This window comes from Asparagus officinalis, chromosome 5 (assembly GCF_001876935.1).
Source record: "Asparagus officinalis chromosome 5, Aspof.V1, whole genome shotgun sequence".
NCBI lineage: Eukaryota > Viridiplantae > Streptophyta > Magnoliopsida > Asparagales > Asparagaceae > Asparagus > Asparagus officinalis.
The window spans coordinates 101,166,568-101,184,233 of record NC_033798.1 but is presented as its reverse complement, the minus strand read 5'-3'; the positions used below and the strand labels follow the sequence as shown (position 1 = coordinate 101,184,233).

At 35.9% G+C, this 17,666-nt stretch overlaps 1 protein-coding gene across 1 annotated transcript in view; it reads right to left on the bottom strand.

The window, feature by feature from the left end:
* LOC109842257 (calcium-transporting ATPase 8, plasma membrane-type-like) overlaps positions 437–17,666 on the bottom strand; it is a 26,963-nt gene continuing 9,733 nt past the window's right edge. The window contains exons 12-36 of the mRNA XM_020411156.1: positions 17,612–17,666; positions 17,454–17,525; positions 15,144–15,227; positions 14,980–15,062; positions 14,794–14,902; positions 14,665–14,720; positions 14,502–14,544; positions 14,322–14,405; positions 13,984–14,112; positions 13,651–13,716; positions 13,469–13,567; positions 9,861–9,971; positions 9,629–9,796; positions 8,815–8,874; positions 7,820–7,984; positions 5,127–5,243; positions 4,924–5,022; positions 4,679–4,816; positions 4,243–4,343; positions 2,091–2,136; positions 1,837–1,971; positions 1,225–1,332; positions 1,050–1,141; positions 669–760; positions 437–563 (exon numbers count right to left, since the gene is read on the bottom strand). Of these exons, the coding sequence (XP_020266745.1) occupies positions 544–563; positions 669–760; positions 1,050–1,141; positions 1,225–1,332; positions 1,837–1,971; positions 2,091–2,136; positions 4,243–4,343; positions 4,679–4,816; positions 4,924–5,022; positions 5,127–5,243; positions 7,820–7,984; positions 8,815–8,874; positions 9,629–9,796; positions 9,861–9,971; positions 13,469–13,567; positions 13,651–13,716; positions 13,984–14,112; positions 14,322–14,405; positions 14,502–14,544; positions 14,665–14,720; positions 14,794–14,902; positions 14,980–15,062; positions 15,144–15,227; positions 17,454–17,525; positions 17,612–17,666 (2,332 nt within the window). The 3' untranslated portion in view covers positions 437–543. The remainder of the gene's footprint in view (positions 564–668; positions 761–1,049; positions 1,142–1,224; positions 1,333–1,836; positions 1,972–2,090; positions 2,137–4,242; positions 4,344–4,678; positions 4,817–4,923; positions 5,023–5,126; positions 5,244–7,819; positions 7,985–8,814; positions 8,875–9,628; positions 9,797–9,860; positions 9,972–13,468; positions 13,568–13,650; positions 13,717–13,983; positions 14,113–14,321; positions 14,406–14,501; positions 14,545–14,664; positions 14,721–14,793; positions 14,903–14,979; positions 15,063–15,143; positions 15,228–17,453; positions 17,526–17,611) is intronic.

Sequence of the window (17,666 nt, the reverse complement as noted above, 5' to 3'; positions counted from 1 at the left end):
AGGTTTTGAGTTTTGACGTAAATGTTTAGCTCAGACTGCTGCTCTCATGAGCGTATGATTGTTTAAATCTTGAACTGTACAATAACTGAAAGTGTTGATTGGACAATCTTTGTTTAAAGTTTGCCTTTACTGGTTCTTCCTCAGGTAGCGTACACGACAAAAACACAGTATATCATATTCATCCTTGGACAGATTAAAAGAACTACGAAAGGAGAATGTTAATGATTAACTGCGTACCCTTCAAGAGCATGCATGGTATATTCCACTTCAAATTAAATAAAGGCGATTAATTACAATCTTGCTTTAAAAAAAGGTGTGAAGTATAAGAAGCATATATGAATTGATCATTGGATAAACGAAAAGTTTGCATTAACGTGCATGTATAAAATGTACGATTCTTCTCCACTTACAAATAGAAGAGGGGGCGGAGGGGGGGGGGGTGCTCGTATCATCTCATATAGACAAGGTTATGATACACTTGTAATGGTTAGCAGAGTTTCCTTTGGTTAGAACTTATATACGTCGTCAACTCCCGTAGTCTTCCTACACATGGTTCCTTTTAGCTGCACCATGAATATGAATATGTCAGCTACCTTGCCTTTTCAAGTATATTGCATAAATCTAACATATGTAAATTCTGCAATGATAAACAAGATAATTATCAAAACCTTTGCATCGAAGGCAAGAACAGAACCGGAAATAGTCCTTAAATTGAGTCTGAGGCACAGGAATGAGCTTCCCAATAACAGCTAGAGGCCAGCTGAAATAAGTAAACAAAAACAGATTAAAATACAAAAATACAATCAATCCTCAGTACCTATCCTATTTGCAGCTTGTGATACTGCTGTCAGGACCATGAGGAACCTCAACAGTACTAGTTTTGTTGAAGACTACACCAAAAGGTTATTCATACAAACAAAAATCATTGAGTACTATAATATGCGGTTGTCAACCTTGTCAAGGTTCTCCCAAGAGCAAAGATCTATAATATAATATATGCAGTTGTAAACCTTGTCAAGTTGTTGGTAAGGTAACAAGCAAAAACTTACCTTACAAAACCAATGGCAAGGGAAACTAGCCACAATTTCCAGTTAAGCCTGACTGTTGAAGTAAACTTCCCAAGAAACTCAATAATCAATACCTAGTACAGGAGAGGCATCGGAATTGGTTAGAACCAATGGCTAAGATATTTACCCAGGTTGAACAAACTAAACTTGTTTTCACCTGAAGCAGAATAGTGATTCCAATTATCCCCATGAAAAGGTGGTTTCTTGTGATTCCTTTAAAAACATTCATTTCATCTGGTTTCCGAGCATTAAACTCATTGAATACCTATTAAAAAAGTAAGTCAGATCCTAATGATAATTAAAAGTTAAAAAAGACATCATATGCCCATGAGAATACTCTGAATGAAAAAGTGCCATCTGGAGCACATGTAGCCTAGCTCATCTCTCTATCTATCAATATAAATAATATACACACGTCCTTGTGTGTGTGAGATTACTGATTATGAGTTGGCAGCGTATTTTGTTAAACGAGCTAACAAGAGACAGAAGGATGGTGAGATTTACCATTGGAAGTGAGTAGGAAGTTGGACCTCACCACTAGCATATCTCTTGGTAGCTCATTTAGCAAAACAAGTTGTCACCTCATACCCATCCTCTCCTTTATATATACATGTATGTACAAATGTATGAATGTTTATGCACAAGTAATACATATATGTATATAACTGTATGCCAGAATGCTCCATACACAAAAGGAAAGTTTCTGTAGAGTTGTTAAGGTCGTTTCATTTAATCAGATTCAGATTGAGGAAGGAACCATCAAATTTACCTGACAGAAGACGAAAGTATTAAAAATGAAAGTGTTTTTCACTTTCTCTGCATGCTCTGCAGTTTCACGATTCAAATGTAGCACACTTTTGCCACAGAAATCGAGACTAAGGAGCACAGCCACTTGAAAAAGAGCCTGCAATTGCTCAATCACAACTATTCAATGAAAAACAGTGCCAAAGAAACATACTATATATATCTGGGTAAGTAGAAGAGTAGAGGGTGCTCGCACACAAAAATAGAAGCTAGATGTACCTGTACAAATAAATTTCTCCACATGATATTGGTAACGAGAGGCTCCCTGACAGTTTGCAAACAAAACTTTTTAGAAAGTGAAACATCAAGTTTGCTCAGAGACTGCAAAGTGATAAGCGCACTGAATTTGCACAAGGACTACATAGTGAAATATACACAGAACCATGTCACTGAGACAAAAAGGAAGGGGCCATTAAGTTCATTCATAAAGAAAGTGTGCCTAAGAAAAAACATAATGGCCTTTATTAGTGAAAACCACTCCACATATTTGATTGATATGTCCTAGCCATAGACAACCATGTCACTGAGACAAAAAGGAAGGAGCCATTAAGTTCATTCATAAAGAAAGTGTGCCTAAGAAAAAACATAATGGCCTTTATTAGTGAAAACCACTCCACATATTTGATTGATATGTCCTAGCCATAGACAATCTCACTATTTGATGAGAGAATATATATGCAGACCCTAATGTTTTATACTCAACACACTGAACTCAAGTAAACAATATAGAAATAACAATTTTCTTTATATTAATGAGCTCAAATTTAGCATACATCAATAGTAGTTTTGTCTGGCAATAAGTAATTAGACGCAAAATTACAACCTGTTCTAGTGTGGACCAGCCAAAAAAACCTCATTCAATACAAGCCGGTCTAGTGAGGACCAGTAAAAAAACCTCATTCTTAGGACAATGACAAATATAATAAAACCTTGTATAATGATTGGACGGTCAGGAGTGTGTAGAAACAATTTGACTGCCACAGTAGCAGCATAAATGATTGAACTTGAAATGTCACAATTTAGAGTGGTTCCATTGAGAACGACACCTAAAACAACTACAGCTGAAAAAAGAGACTTTTGAAAAAAAAAAAATCAAAACACAAATATGTAGATCGCAGATTGTAAGTGAGGTTGAGAAGATAGACTAGCCGCTAGAGAATCAACTGGACCACCAGCTAAAGGGCAGAATGGACAGCTTAAGTCACAGCAGCAAAGTAGGTTATATTCTCAAAACAAAGCCTTTAAACAGTTACATACAAATGTCATAATGTGAAATTGCTTGAGTCAGTCTATCAATATCCAGAGTATTTGGAAATTAACATGGGAAGATACTGTTTTTATTGTTCTGATATAGACATGTAATTCAAATACCATAACATTTGGTGCTATTTTTATTATGCATCTTTCAACAGCTGTTACTTTCAATAGCTTATGATTTTATAGAAACTGGTCTCTGAGTTTCATGGACATAAAAGGAATGGTTGCGATTCCGAAACGCTCACATTAAGAACCTAAAATAGGTTAACCTGATAGAGAGAAGATTTCCACTCTAGGACAATTTTTTTTAAGTGAAGTAGTCAACTCGATCAGTTTGACATGAGCTCCAAACTCCCTGACTATTTAGGCCAGTGCTGAATGCATGTATCCAGACAGACACACATGCGCACACACATGTATATTTCCGCATAATTTGATTATGCAGCTATTACGAATTATGCCCCACCCAAGTGCACACATAACGTATTGCATTCTAAAACATCGCCAGTTAATTTATTTTGATCACATGCATGCTGGTGTAATTTACGAGTATGAGTAATAACCGGTTGTGCTTTCAGTTCAAAGCTCAGATTATAATCTCACCAACAGTTTCTTCTATCAGAAATATTTGAACACTTAATGTCTATGACACGCCAATTACACCCCTTTCCCAGCTAAAATCTTTTGATAACATACAATATTTTTAACAGACCATAAATCAGGTAGTGTACTGCAGTATGTGTGCGCAGACACCAATTACAATATATACATGTGTATCAAACCTTTCTTACTTGAAGAAATACAAGGAATATGCAAATCAAAATTTTCTTACAGATTTGCCTTCAGGGAGAATACTCATTTTGCTGTTAAGTAGCATAATATTTTTTTGAGTTCAGATATATCACATATACCCTTCAAATCCTTCATATGCTCGAAAGCATCGACTACAGTTTGGAGGACAGGTTCCAAACATGGTCCTTTAAGCGATTCCAAGTACGAGAGATTTGAGGGTATATGTTCAGAAAATCCTTTTTTTTAAAGAAAACTTTTTATATAGTAATCAGAGACATTAGTGTAGAAAAAAAGGGGGGGAAGGCCGTAGGAAGAACTGAACCTCCGTCCAACTGGGGGTCTTTTCATAAGCTTGTCAGTTGGTGGCTCGGTTGCCAACGCAAGAGCTCCAAGGGAATCCATGATGAGGTTAATCCACAGAAGCTGTTTAGACACAAAAGTTCAGGCAACAACAAACTTTACAAAGGACAGCATGTTTATGCATCAATTCTAGAAGCCAGATTAGGCAGGTTACACCATTAATGTCATATGTCCCATGACAGCATTACTCCTTTCGACTAGAAAATTTAAGGATAATAAAAAAATAGTTTCCTTTTGCTACATAGCAACAGAAGAGGCTAGCCATAAGCAGAAAGAATAATATCCATGTCCACTTAAGTGAGGCTCAAACATTTACATGACCATATTTCATTTCATTTTTTTTTTTACTTCAGCATGGATTAAAGCAGGTAAATAAAGCAGCGCATAGAACATCCAACCTGGACAGCATTTAAAGGTACATCACCAGATGAAATGGCAGCTACAACATTTATCACAAGTGCTGCAACGTTCACTGTAAGCTGAAACTGGATAAATTTTTGAATATTTGCATACACAGAACGGCCCCAACGGACTACCTATAAAATAACAGAAAAGAAAATTTATCCATATTTTTAATATGTATATTTACACACATGCACGTGCACACAAGCAATGTATATACAACTTCAAATAAAAAACAAACCTTGACTATTGATGCAAAATTGTCATCCAGTATAATGATATCTGAGCTTTCTTTTGCAACTTCTGTTCCCGCTATTCCCATTGCAAGACCTATGTCAGCCTAAGTAAGAAAGAGGAGGAACTTGATTATGGGATTAAATACTAACAACATCTTTAAGTAGCTAACTAAGAATAGTGTAGATGGCAGGGGAAAAAAACATATACCTCATGTAAGGCGGGAGCATCATTAGTGCCATCACCGGTAACTGCAACCACATGACCTTTTCTCCTCAACGATTGCACAAGTAGAAGTTTGTCATTCGGGGAAGATCTTCCCATCACCTATACATAATTTTCATATCACACACCTTTCCGCATATTAAGGATGTGTGCATGCACGCAGAGAGTTTTGACTAGGATGCCCCTCATGTGTGAGCACATGCACACACGTGCATGACAAAATAATGTGGAAAATGTGGCAAGAAAAACTTCTTTGTCATGTGACATCCTATTTTAAGTTGCTAGGTTCTTCTTGATTAGACATCAATACCTAATAAATAATATAGCATGACTTGCAAATTCTTGATACGAAATGACCCATTGCACTAGTACAAAATCAGATGCAGGTTTGTTTTTATTCCTGGTCTTCGATTTTGCCCCCAAAAAGGTTCAACTATAAACAAGCTTAATGTTGGTAGTGCACATAATACAGATGAAGGGTAATAAAACTATTAGTGATTTCCCACAACAGGAACACATGATTTGTAATTAATTCAAAGATGTGTTACATTGGCCTAAAATAATATATTTCAAAGCTCTAGTCTATTTTTACGATGAAACTGTTATAGGAAGGCAAATAATTTGAAGTCATCCTAAAATGGAGTCAAATAGGGAGTTGAATATCTGCAATTCCAGCTCAACTGGGAGTCAAACGCCAACAAGTTTCGCATTAGACTCTTAATAATATTAACAATGATAGAACTGGCATTGAGAGCAGACAGATTAGATGCCTTCCAGCGTGTATTATTACTTTGCTTGCAGCCCGAAGATGACATTGCTAGTTATTGCTTGCTTCCTCCATCACAGCACCAGAGACCATGGAAAAGTCTAGTTTTCTAAGTATTTGCTTTCAGTAAGTTTATATTTGGTTTTTTATTAGTTAACAAAACATGCAAAATGCTGAGGTCTAATAATGATATCAAGCAAATTATTTGTTTTGATATGTCCTTATCTGGCTAAAATTAATAAATTTTATATTCATTTGGTTACTCAAGATATTCATTCGTTTTCAACTTTGCATAAGGGTGCATATTACATGGAGTTAAGATGTATCACTCATTTTGTCACGCCCCCCACCCCCCCAAAAAAAAAGAAAAAAAATATCACACACAAACAACACACATGCACACACAGAGATCAACTTCAAGGGTATCTCATTCAAAAGTCGACCTGAACTACATGAATAGTTAAATGGGTACAGCAAATATAGAAATCAACACAAACACATGGCTCTCCCAGTCTGAAGATGAAGAACTTGACATGACGAAGATACAGATGACCAGTGCGTATTCTCTCCATTTTCTGGTAACTCTCTTCCTAGTCTAGCTTGATTTCTCCATTGAGTGACCTTCTCAATTTAGGGCTTTAAATATTAGAGTTAATAGTAATTTGGTTTGAGAAATCTAGGGTTGTTTTTCATGAGAATATTATATTCTAATGATTAACTTATACAATATTTTTAGATTTCTTCCTATTCTAGCTTGATTACTCAATTGAATGTCCTTCTCAATTTAGGACTTTAGAGATTGGTTAAGTAGGATTTTGGTTTGAGAAATCTAGGAGTTGTTTTTCCATGAGAATTTTAGATTCTAATGATTAACTTAAACGGTATTTTTGGATGCTTACTTTTAGGGCTTTCCAAATAATGCTTTCTAAATTTTGGGGTTTTCCAATTTAGTTGTCACAATAATTATAGTGTGTCTTTTTTCTGATGCTAGTTAATCTAGCGAATGTCGAGGATTAGTCTTCCATGATCATTTATTGCATGTTAAGGATTTTTCATGATATGCAAGGCCTCCTTCTCCCGAATAGTTTTGTGAGTATAGGATTTCTTGTAATAAACGAATATCTTTACGGCAATAATTTGGCAGATCATGTTATATTTTCTTATAGAAACTGTACAAACATACAAATACCCATAACATAATATAATAAAATGTCACGTTAGTTGTGCCCTGTATCCTACTAGTTAGGAATTTACTGTGTTGGCATGTTAGAGTTGACATATCTGTATTCCCTGTCAATGCTACATTGGTTGTTAGTTGTTACCGATATAGGCTTGTGCAACGGAAGCAAATTGCGGATTGACATTGCCAGGCAAACTAAGTGTAAATAGCAAAATAATATGCAGTGCCATCCTAACAAAAAATGAAGCCTAACGTAATTGTGAACCAATATAAAATGTCCAGTAAGATTTAACAAACTAAAATATAGTTGCAGTAACAATACTATGTTGAAATATAATCTCATAGATGATAATTGATAAATATATCCATGCAAAAATGTGTATCTTAGCGTATAATTGTTGATTTGACTTGTGTTTAAAATATGAAAACTTGCGCTAGATAATAATACAGAAAAACTTATGATGACCCAAAACTAGAACCTATTTCTGGAAATCATATACAGTGCAGGATTCCATCATCTGAACAAGACTAGGAATCCATCAGAAAAAAATCCAAACCAAACCAAAACAAGAAATATCTGAACTCTACATCAAACAACCAAACTTCCAAGGGCATAAACATATACACCAGAATATATGGACCACATATAATCCAAGACACTTAAGAACGAAGTTGTAATATGATCTTAAGGGTTATATAAACAGACAGTACTTTCAATTGTCTTAAACTTACAGATATTTTCTCTGCAATTGAATCCCTTTCTGCTTCGGACAAAGCACGGAATGCCCTTCCTTCTATAAGAGTTGGCTCAGTGGCAACAACATTTGGTTCAAGTATCCCACACTCCAAGGCTATGGCTTTGGCTGTTTGAATATTGTCGCCAGTCACCATCCGCACCTATTTATTAACAGAACATTCATCAATCATCTCTGGTTATAAACCAGAAAAACTCAGAAACTGGAAAGCATTCCTTGTCAATTTCAGATGAAAAGATTGAATAATCGTTTGTACAAAGCACTAACATTGTTTGATATAAGATGAACAATAAAGTACGAAAAACTAATCCAGAACTAAGAAGACATTAACATGAAACAGCATGATTCCCCTTTCTATGCCATTTTTCACTGATACCTTCCAAGTTTCTTTAACGGCCCCTCGATCATAAAACTTCTATATATAACTTTTCCTAGAATACAAATCACGCTCATCAATATAGTATTGTACATTTGGTCAAAAAGACAGTCTAGAATAGGAGTCAAATGAGGGAAATAAACCAAAAATTTCCCTTGAAAGTAGCTATTGATGCTCATCTTTTTGCAAATATGAGTTCTTTTTAATACTATTTAAGAATAAGCTAACTAAATTCTACCTTTCAACAAAACCTGTAAGATGATGATGTCCTACACTTGAAAATCTTCTTCTCGAATATCAATAAACAAGCAATGTTTTCACACATAAAACTTTCAAAAGCATGCATGAGTGAAGAAATGTGCATCCTTCTCCAAATAACTGACCTCAAACAGTGGCCACATAACAGTGTAAACGGGGAACAGTTTTCCAACTACAAACACAGATCTTCTTAAAAAGAAAAATAAATAATAATGCACAATATTCTAATAGGGAAAATATTTTACTCATGTGTTTCACATCTTGAAATATGATGTCATATACTTTTACTTCTTTATTTTTGTTTGATGTAATAGATTGCCAGAGTTGTAGTGTTGTACCTTAACACCCGCATTGGTGCATAGTTCCACTGCCTCTTTTACTCCCGGACGGCAAGGATCCTAATAGCAGAATGATTAATTTACAACGATTTTAAGAGGGGAAAAAAGCAGTCACAATAACTTAAAAGCAGAATATAGTAGTTAAAAGGCAACCAATTTCCTACTATTGAGTATAATCCACTGTATAATCCTTTGAAAATGAAATGTAGGGGAACTAGTTATATTCAAAAAAATCATCAATATATATCAGAAATAGGGTAGTAGAAACACCAAGGGCCACTTTCGCCATAAGCCAATAAAAATATTAATCAAGTAGCACCTCAAACATCAAGTAGACGATTTCCACAAGTCCAAAAAAAACTTCCTACAACCAATAGCTGGATAGCTACCTTGGTTCTAATAAATATCATCTATATAAAATTTGCGCAGAGTAAATAATTTTGGACATCTTATGGTCTAAAGAATGTGGTAAACGACTTAACCATCAGTAATATGTCAAAAAATGAAATAGTACATGTTTTGTACCATTGGAAGTTGTGTGATGCTGACTCTATGTCAAATATTTAAACATGTATTTCCCATATTGTTCCAAAGATCCATGAGTTCCTCCAATTAGTCTGCTGACTTACCGTGATTTTTCATTTCTTGAATAAATAAGATTGATTCATGTAATTATTATATCAGCAAGAGTGTATAATGTGGCAAATAGTCATAATAAGAAAATTATAGTCTACGTCAAAAGTTATCCAAATAAAGATAGACTAAGGGCAACATCAATAACAAACGAACATCATATTCTCTTCTAATCACGTACCTTTATGCCCACTATACCAAGCAGAATCAGTTCATCCTCCGGCAGATTCCAGCTATCTCTACTTCCAACATCAGGAACCTCTCCCAGGTCGTATAACCTGTATGCAAATGCAACACAGCGTAGGCTAGCTTCTGCCATATCTTTAATTGACTTCTTAAAGTAGTTAATCTGCAAAGACAATGAATATTAACTTCTGTTCGGTTCAATTCCTGAGGCAAAAATGAAGCTGTACCTTGTCAGCGGTCATTTCTTGAACCAAGCCATCAGTGTCAAGCCAGAATGTACATAATGCCAGGACCAACTCAGCAGCCCCTTTCCAGTGGATATGAGTCTTTCCGTCCACCTGATGAAATTAGGCAAAGAATAAAAGTATTAGTCAAGAAATTATTAGCAGAAGGTACATTATTGAGTAGTTTAGATCTAAAAAAATATAGCAATCTATAGTATGAGGGACAAACGCAATCTGAATGAAGAAAATACATGATAACAAGAACGATTATGGTAAATGGCAGCCAACAAAAGAGAGAAGCCAATAATACTGCAATCCTTTTTAATAGATAAAAGAAGACAATGGTATTTTCCAAATAATTTTATATAAATGCACCTCTTATCAGCACAGAATAGCTGGAATGATGAAATACAAGATGTTAATATGGCAGTTCAAGCAATAAATATGGACTGCTGACGTCGCTCCTTTCTCTTTTTCCTTGGATGACAGAATAGGCCTATAGAAGCATTCCCGTGCAAAATGTTTGTACTTAACATCAACTGATTAATTGCATTTTAGAAAACAAAAGGAGCCATAGGAGACAATTTTAATCTACCTTTCTAACAACTTGTTGGAGAGCAAGTTGATAAGGGTTAACCATCACCAAACTCTGAAGAGGTCATAAATTCAAGATCTGTGTGAAAGAAGCAAAAGAGTTTCCTACCACTAAATAAAGGGTGCAGACTTTCCCACCTTTACCCTAACAAAAATAGTTACTTTGATGAACTCTTGAAGTTACGAGCTCCAATCCGTAACCTTGAACGAAATTATAATTTAAAAAAGAATTCCTAATAGTGTGTGTGTGTGTGTGTGTGTGTGTGTGTGTGTGTGTGTGTGTGTGTGTGTGTGTGTGTGTGTGTGTGTGTGTGTGTGTGTGTGTGTGTGTGTGTGTGTGTGTGTGTGTGTGTGTGTGTGTGTGTGTGTGTGTGTGTGTGTGTGTGTGTGTGTGTGTGTGTGTGTGTGTGTGTGTGTGTGTGTGTGTGTGTGTGTGTGTGTGTGTGTGTGTGTGTGTGTGTGTGTGTGTGTGTGTGTGTGTGTGTGTGTGTGTGTGTGTGTGTGTGTGTGTGTGTGTGTGTGTGTGTGTGTGTGTGTGTGTGTGTGTGTGTGTGTGTGTGTGTGTGTGTGTGTGTGTGTGTGTGTGTGTGTGTGTGTGTGTGTGTGTGTGTGTGTGTGTGTGTGTGTGTGTGTGTGTGTGTGTGTGTGTGTGTGTGTGTGTGTGTGTGTGTGTGTGTGTGTGTGTGTGTGTGTGTGTGTGTGTGTGTGTGTGTGTGTGTGTGTGTGTGTGTGTGTGTGTGTGTGTGTGTGTGTGTGTGTGTGTGTGTGTGTGTGTGTGTGTGTGTGTGTGTGTGTGTGTGTGTGTGTGTGTGTGTGTGTGTGTGTGTGTGTGTGTGTGTGTGTGTGTGTGTGTGTGTGTGTGTGTGTGTGTGTGTGTGTGTGTGTGTGTGTGTGTGTGTGTGTGTGTGTGTGTGTGTGTGTGTGTGTGTGTGTGTGTGTGTGTGTGTGTGTGTGTGTGTGTGTGTGTGTGTGTGTGTGTGTGTGTGTGTGTGTGTGTGTGTGTGTGTCTTTCTTTGTGTGTGTGTGTGTGTGTGTGTGTGTGTGTGTGTGTGTGTGTGTATATATATATGCATTTTACCTATTAAGACTTGATGAGTCACCATTTATAGCTGCACAAGCTTAAATTGTCCTCCTTTGTAAAGTGATTGTCACATTTATATTTAAAGTCCATCTACCTATTGCAAATGCCTGGGCTAGAAATTCAACACATACACAGGGTTGAGACAAAAGTTGACAATTCTATATAAAGTGGTCAAGAATTTGAAGATCCATTTCCAACTCGAATTCATGATCCTTTTGTCCGCCTTTTTGGTTATTTAAGTTTTTATGACCATGTTTATTAATGTGATACAGTCTGATATGAAAAGAAAACAAAGAGTACCATTCGTGTCGATATATTGACCTGTATTCACAATTCAGTTCTGCCTGAAATTGATTACGTAATTTCTCATATAATTGCAGTTAAATGTGGCTTCACTTATACGTGCAGTAAACTTTTTCTGCTGAATCGACATTCAATTAGAACTTAAAAAGAACAATGAATTTGTTGCTGGTAATATAAAATATAACCTTACGGTTTCTGAATAACACAAGGAGGAAAAAAAGTTATTTGTATTCAGTAATATCACTTTTATATTTGTTAACTCCGTGGATGAGCTTCACTCGGTATAAGTAGAAATAGCTCTGCAAGAAGTCGAAATTAAAGAAGATAACTAGGAATGTTCCCCCGCATAAGACAACATATAGCCCCTCCTCTTGCGTAAATAAATTTAAAATAAAGAATTGACGAATTAATAAGCCAAGGGATAATAAAAAATCAATACGTATTAATTTGAAGAGGAAATGAGATGACATAAATGGCAAGATAAATCTATCAAGTCCAACATAAATATCTTTCAACATTGATATCTTGTCAAACCCATGTGTTTTATATTCTATGATATGATCTCATGACTCAATCGTCATATAATCACATTCTTTTTAAAATGATAAAGCTTCACCCTCTCTAGTCTGTCAAAAAAAATTCCCCAACGAATGTAATGTCTTACACGTTTTTCCTAATAAATGGAATATAACTTACACAATTATCATCAGGTGTGATCCATCATGCATCTAGCTTCAACCACCATTCTACCGATTAATCATGATCGTCTAAAAGTAAGACAGGTTGTTCCACTTACATCAATTCATTAGAGAATAGTATGGCAAGGATATCTGTTAAATAGCTACACAAGGTTATCGATAGCGGATAGCGTCGCGTAACGGTAAGGTGTTGCTAAGGCTATTTAGGGCTATTGTGGCAAAATAATGGTAAAAAGCGCAAAGTCAAATAGCGGTCAAATTTAGATATGTATAAACATTCAAAAAAAATAAAGAATAATCTACAAAATCTAAAACTGCATATTTGATGATCTATCGAGATCCTAAACATAAAATAGACATGTAACCGTCACATAATACCGAAGACGACTGGAGTAGTAGTCAAAGCGTTGTCGTCTTCGAGAAGATGAGCTGAGCGATGAGAGGACTGCAGTGGGAGGAGCTCATGGCCAGAGGAGGTGACAGGAAGTGCTGAGGGAGGTGTCGGAGGTTGTGGGAGGCGACGGGAATACGCTAGATAACGCAGGAGGCGGTGGGATGCGGTGGTTGCGGGTCGAGTTTAATTTTAAAAAAATAAACCTCAAACCGCTTTTAAATAACGGACAAAAAGCGGATTTTGCCCACAAACGTGAGCTATTCACCGATATGGCACGCTATAGGCCTGTTTTTGTGAGCGAAAAGCGCATATTCCGCAATATGTCACCGCTATTGAGTGATAGCGTAGCATGAAGGGACCACTAACGCTATTAGCGTCACAATAGCGGCGCTATTTACCATTATTTATAACAGTGTAGCTACATCATAGCATATGAGCTAGACATTAAGATAGTTGAAGATATGAAAATGGTCATGAGAAGAAATTGTAAGACTAAAATATTGGAGCAAGTGCATTTCAAAGGTGTATAAGATGTTATTACCGATTGTATTGCAACACCACCGCGCTTTTTGTCAGAGTTGAAGGGGATGAGAGAAAGCACAGAAGCTTTTGATCTGACATCAGTAAATTTCATTCCCATCTATGAAATGACACCAATTCTTTGCTCAGCAGTCAGAAAAGGGGATCAATTAATCAACCCAAAAAAAAACATAACTCTCATACCTTCACCCCCCAAGAGAGAATAGCCTTTTCAGTAGGTGAGCCAGTTACCTCGATAGCTCCACCATCCTATTGACAGAAGAGATGCCTCCCATATTAAGCAATAATCATCTACTTTAAAATAAATGAAAACATTGGGATAAAAAGCAACTGAAAAAGAAAACAAAAACACAACTCCTCATACTAGTATAGCCGTTATCGCTTAAAAAAACTTATGAGTATTTGGTAAACCAAAAGGGACAATAACATGAGTACAAATGACAACTAGACAATGAAGTGCACAAAAAGCATAGCCAATAATGACAATTAATTAATTCCAGTGGACGGAAACCTAACCTGAGGCTCAAAGATGTCCCCAGTAGTATTGTGTGCAATGCCTTCAACTAATAGAGATGATGCAGCAGGAGACAACTGTTCTGGACGATCTATCTTCATTCCACCAACATAAGCGGACACAACCGACATCTATAAAAATCAGATATTTAGCATTAAAAAACAGGTCAATGTGTCCGAAATACACAACAGCATCGAAACATGGAAAATCAAACTTGTTAGCTACAAAGGTCAATAGAATCATATATCTTAAAGATAGCTGAACAATAAAACGTGGGTCACAAATTTTAGAATACAAAACATTAGTAAAGTTGCATCTGAAACGTTACAAATTCTATTACTTGATTCATAGTGAGAGTTCCTGTCTTATCACTGCAGATTGTTGTTGCTGAGCCCATTGTTTCACAGGAAGAGAGCCTTCGCACCTGTCATGTAAATAGACTGATTTAGCACCTATCATTAAAATAAACATATTAGATTTTGTGACTAACAAAACCCAAGTATTAATCAAAGATACATGCCAGAGCTTTGTCTTGCATCATCTTTCGCATTGAGTATGCAAGTCTACAATGAAAATAAATAAAGTTATGAAAAAGAATAAGCAGATTTAAACTTCTAGAAATCTTAAATTATAAATAAGCAAAGCGAAACATTAGAAATCTTTAAGATGTGATGCATCATTACGTCAAGGTTACAGCTAATGGAAGCCCTTCCGGAACAGCAACAACCACAATGGTCACCTAGCAACAGTTAATAAAGCATAAGCTATATCAAAGAAAGCACAAATTTGCTATCTCAAATGTAAATACATACTGCAATTGTCAGCATCTTAACGGCTCCATTTAATGCAGCCTTTAAACTTGTCACTCCCTTTTTAAATTGAACACTTCCATCAGGATTTGTTGTATTCCCAGTAAAGTACCTATACATGCAATAAAGGATATTTTAATAGATGTAAGCAAGAGAATGCGTAATAACGTTCAAGTTCACGCACTCCACCTGACATAGAGAACAAGAAGAACAACAGCAGCAACTGTGAGCCCTACTGTGCCAATTAAAGTGGCAACTCCATTCAGGCGAACCTATTAAGCATGAAACATCAATTTCAAAACTGGGAAGGGAGAAAACATAAGCCATATAAGTGATGTGAGAAAATCTAATACCTGTAAGGGAGTTTCTCCGCCATTGTCCTCTGATAGGTTGGCCATTAATAAACCCCACTCGGTGTTAACTCCAACAGCAGTAACCTGCGCAAAAATTTGTTTAAAGATAAAGCGTCTAGTTTAAAGACTAATAAAACAAAAAGCATGAAAGATGAGCAACATTAAGTAAGATTATACTTTTACTAGTAGAAAGAAAACACATCACACAAATGTATCAATAAATCACCTCACAACTACTGGCATATGTTCCCCTAACTTGTAATTATAACAAGCACTATCTCCTTTTGTCTAATAGATCACAGATCAAAGAAGCTATCTAAGTTTTGATAGGTTAGTGGTCAATTTTTATCAAGTCCTCATTTGAACTTCATCCAATGTAGTTCCATTTCGGAGCCTACCTTTTTTTCTCATTCAAACTAATTTCAGACTCTTATTTTTTGGGGGCTTCTAAATACTCAAAAGTCAGCACAAAGATACACTGCTATTCCATCCTCATTTCAAACTGGCATACAACATAGTGACCTCTTAAATGATAGCCCTGGGTGCACTAAACATAACAGTTTGTCCATCTCTTACAACCTCAATTAGGCATCACACAATGCTTGGAGATCAGGACCCAGGTGTGATACCCCCAAAATTCTTTCCTACTATATTATTTGAGTATGATGATTTCTAAGTCACATAAATAATTGTAACAAATTTTTTTAACAGTTATATGGATTTCTATCATGTATTTGTTATTTTTGGAAGAATTTTTCCATCAGTAATAAGTTAATTAGTCATTATTAGACTAATCTTATAGTTAGACTTAGACTTGAGTGCGACCAGATGGCTGGCTCATGGTGGCATAGCTGCATAAGGGTGGAGGTGTGTCCTGACCATTAGCCTTAATCTCATTAGATACTAACCATGTTTGGTTATAAACGGCTAACATTAGTCAAAGGAGGCAAATAATGGATGGTGAAAAAGCCTAAGTAAGCCTTGGTTCTCTCCTACATATTACCTTCTTCCATGCTTGTTCAGTTTGTAAAAAACATAGAAATTGGAAAGATAAAAGGTAAGCCGAACCCTAAATGCATTTGAATATATATAATGAAATAATGAGAAAGAGGGAAGCCTCTCTCTCTCTCTCTCTCCCCCTCTCTCTCTCCCTCTCCCTCTCCCTCCTATTTCTTGCTTCAAAATGATAGTTACAAATTAGAGAAAATTATAGGAAGAAAGGAAAGAGATAGATGAAGATATTTCAAATGTTTAATTAATAGGAGTTGTCTTGGAAGAGTTTAACAAGTTAATATGTTCATAATGTTCTATTGTTTTGAGTTGTATACTTCATGCATGGATGTTCTTAAGAAAATAAATAAATGATTTCTTTACTCATAAGTCATGAACATGGTAGTATTGTGTGAAATTTTGTATTATTTTCATTAAGATGGTAGAGATTACTCTTAAGATCAAAGAATGGACTATGGGTGGGATTTTGCCATTTTGGAAACACTTCGTGAAGGTAACTCTTGTCTCGCAATGAACTGTTCATGCAAATAAATAAATATCAATTTGATGTTACGACACCTACAAGTTTTTTTCAAGAAAATTTTGATATTTTATGTTGACGGAATTAGCCTTGAAAAAGAAGATGGTGAGGTAGACTCCATTTATAGATAAACATGAATACATATCTTTTGTGAATTGTTATTAAATTGATAACAATAAGGAAAAAACAGTCCTTCGCTGCGTTGCTGGTCTCTGGATAGATACAATTATTTGGAGATTTTTAATGATTATCTTCATGAGCAAATGTGCATTAAAATGAATAGGATCTTGAGTTTTGCCTATTGGACATTTCTCGTAAGTATACCATTCTTGAAATGCTATTAAAGGCCTTTCCGCAGGAAGCAAGAAACTTGTTTTACAATTATAATCAACCTGCAATCAGCATAAATTCAACAGCAGCAGGCGGCACATTACTTGAGAAAGCCATCTACAATCTACAGTTCTTATATGATTTATGAAAGTTGCATTTGTACAGATTGTACTAGAAGCTTCTTGCCTTAAGTCTCATCCAGGGCCTGGACTAGCGGACAATGTCTATGCCCTAGTACAGGCCCAGAAGTACCATATAAAACTTTGAATATATAACAATACAAATTGGATAAGGTTTTCAGCAAATCCCTGTTCAACATTCAGAGAATGATAGAAGTTTCAATCTAAATTATTGTGTATTATGCCAGAAGCATTCATCTACTAGCAGTTAGTCTTATAGAAATCTGGTTCGTCTCATAGCAATCTGGTTCAATGATTAGAACAACTTACCAACATGATACCGTAACCGTCAACTAACTTGCATCCAGATATAAAAAATGGTGCCTTTTCATCCTTGTGAACCTGAAAAAAGAAAATCATAAATTTGTAATTTATTTGCATCTTAGAATTAATTGACAAAAGGATTTTCATAAGAAAACAAATCTCACATGCTTGCTTTCTCCAGTCATGCTGGATTCATCAACAGAAATGGAATGGCCTGAA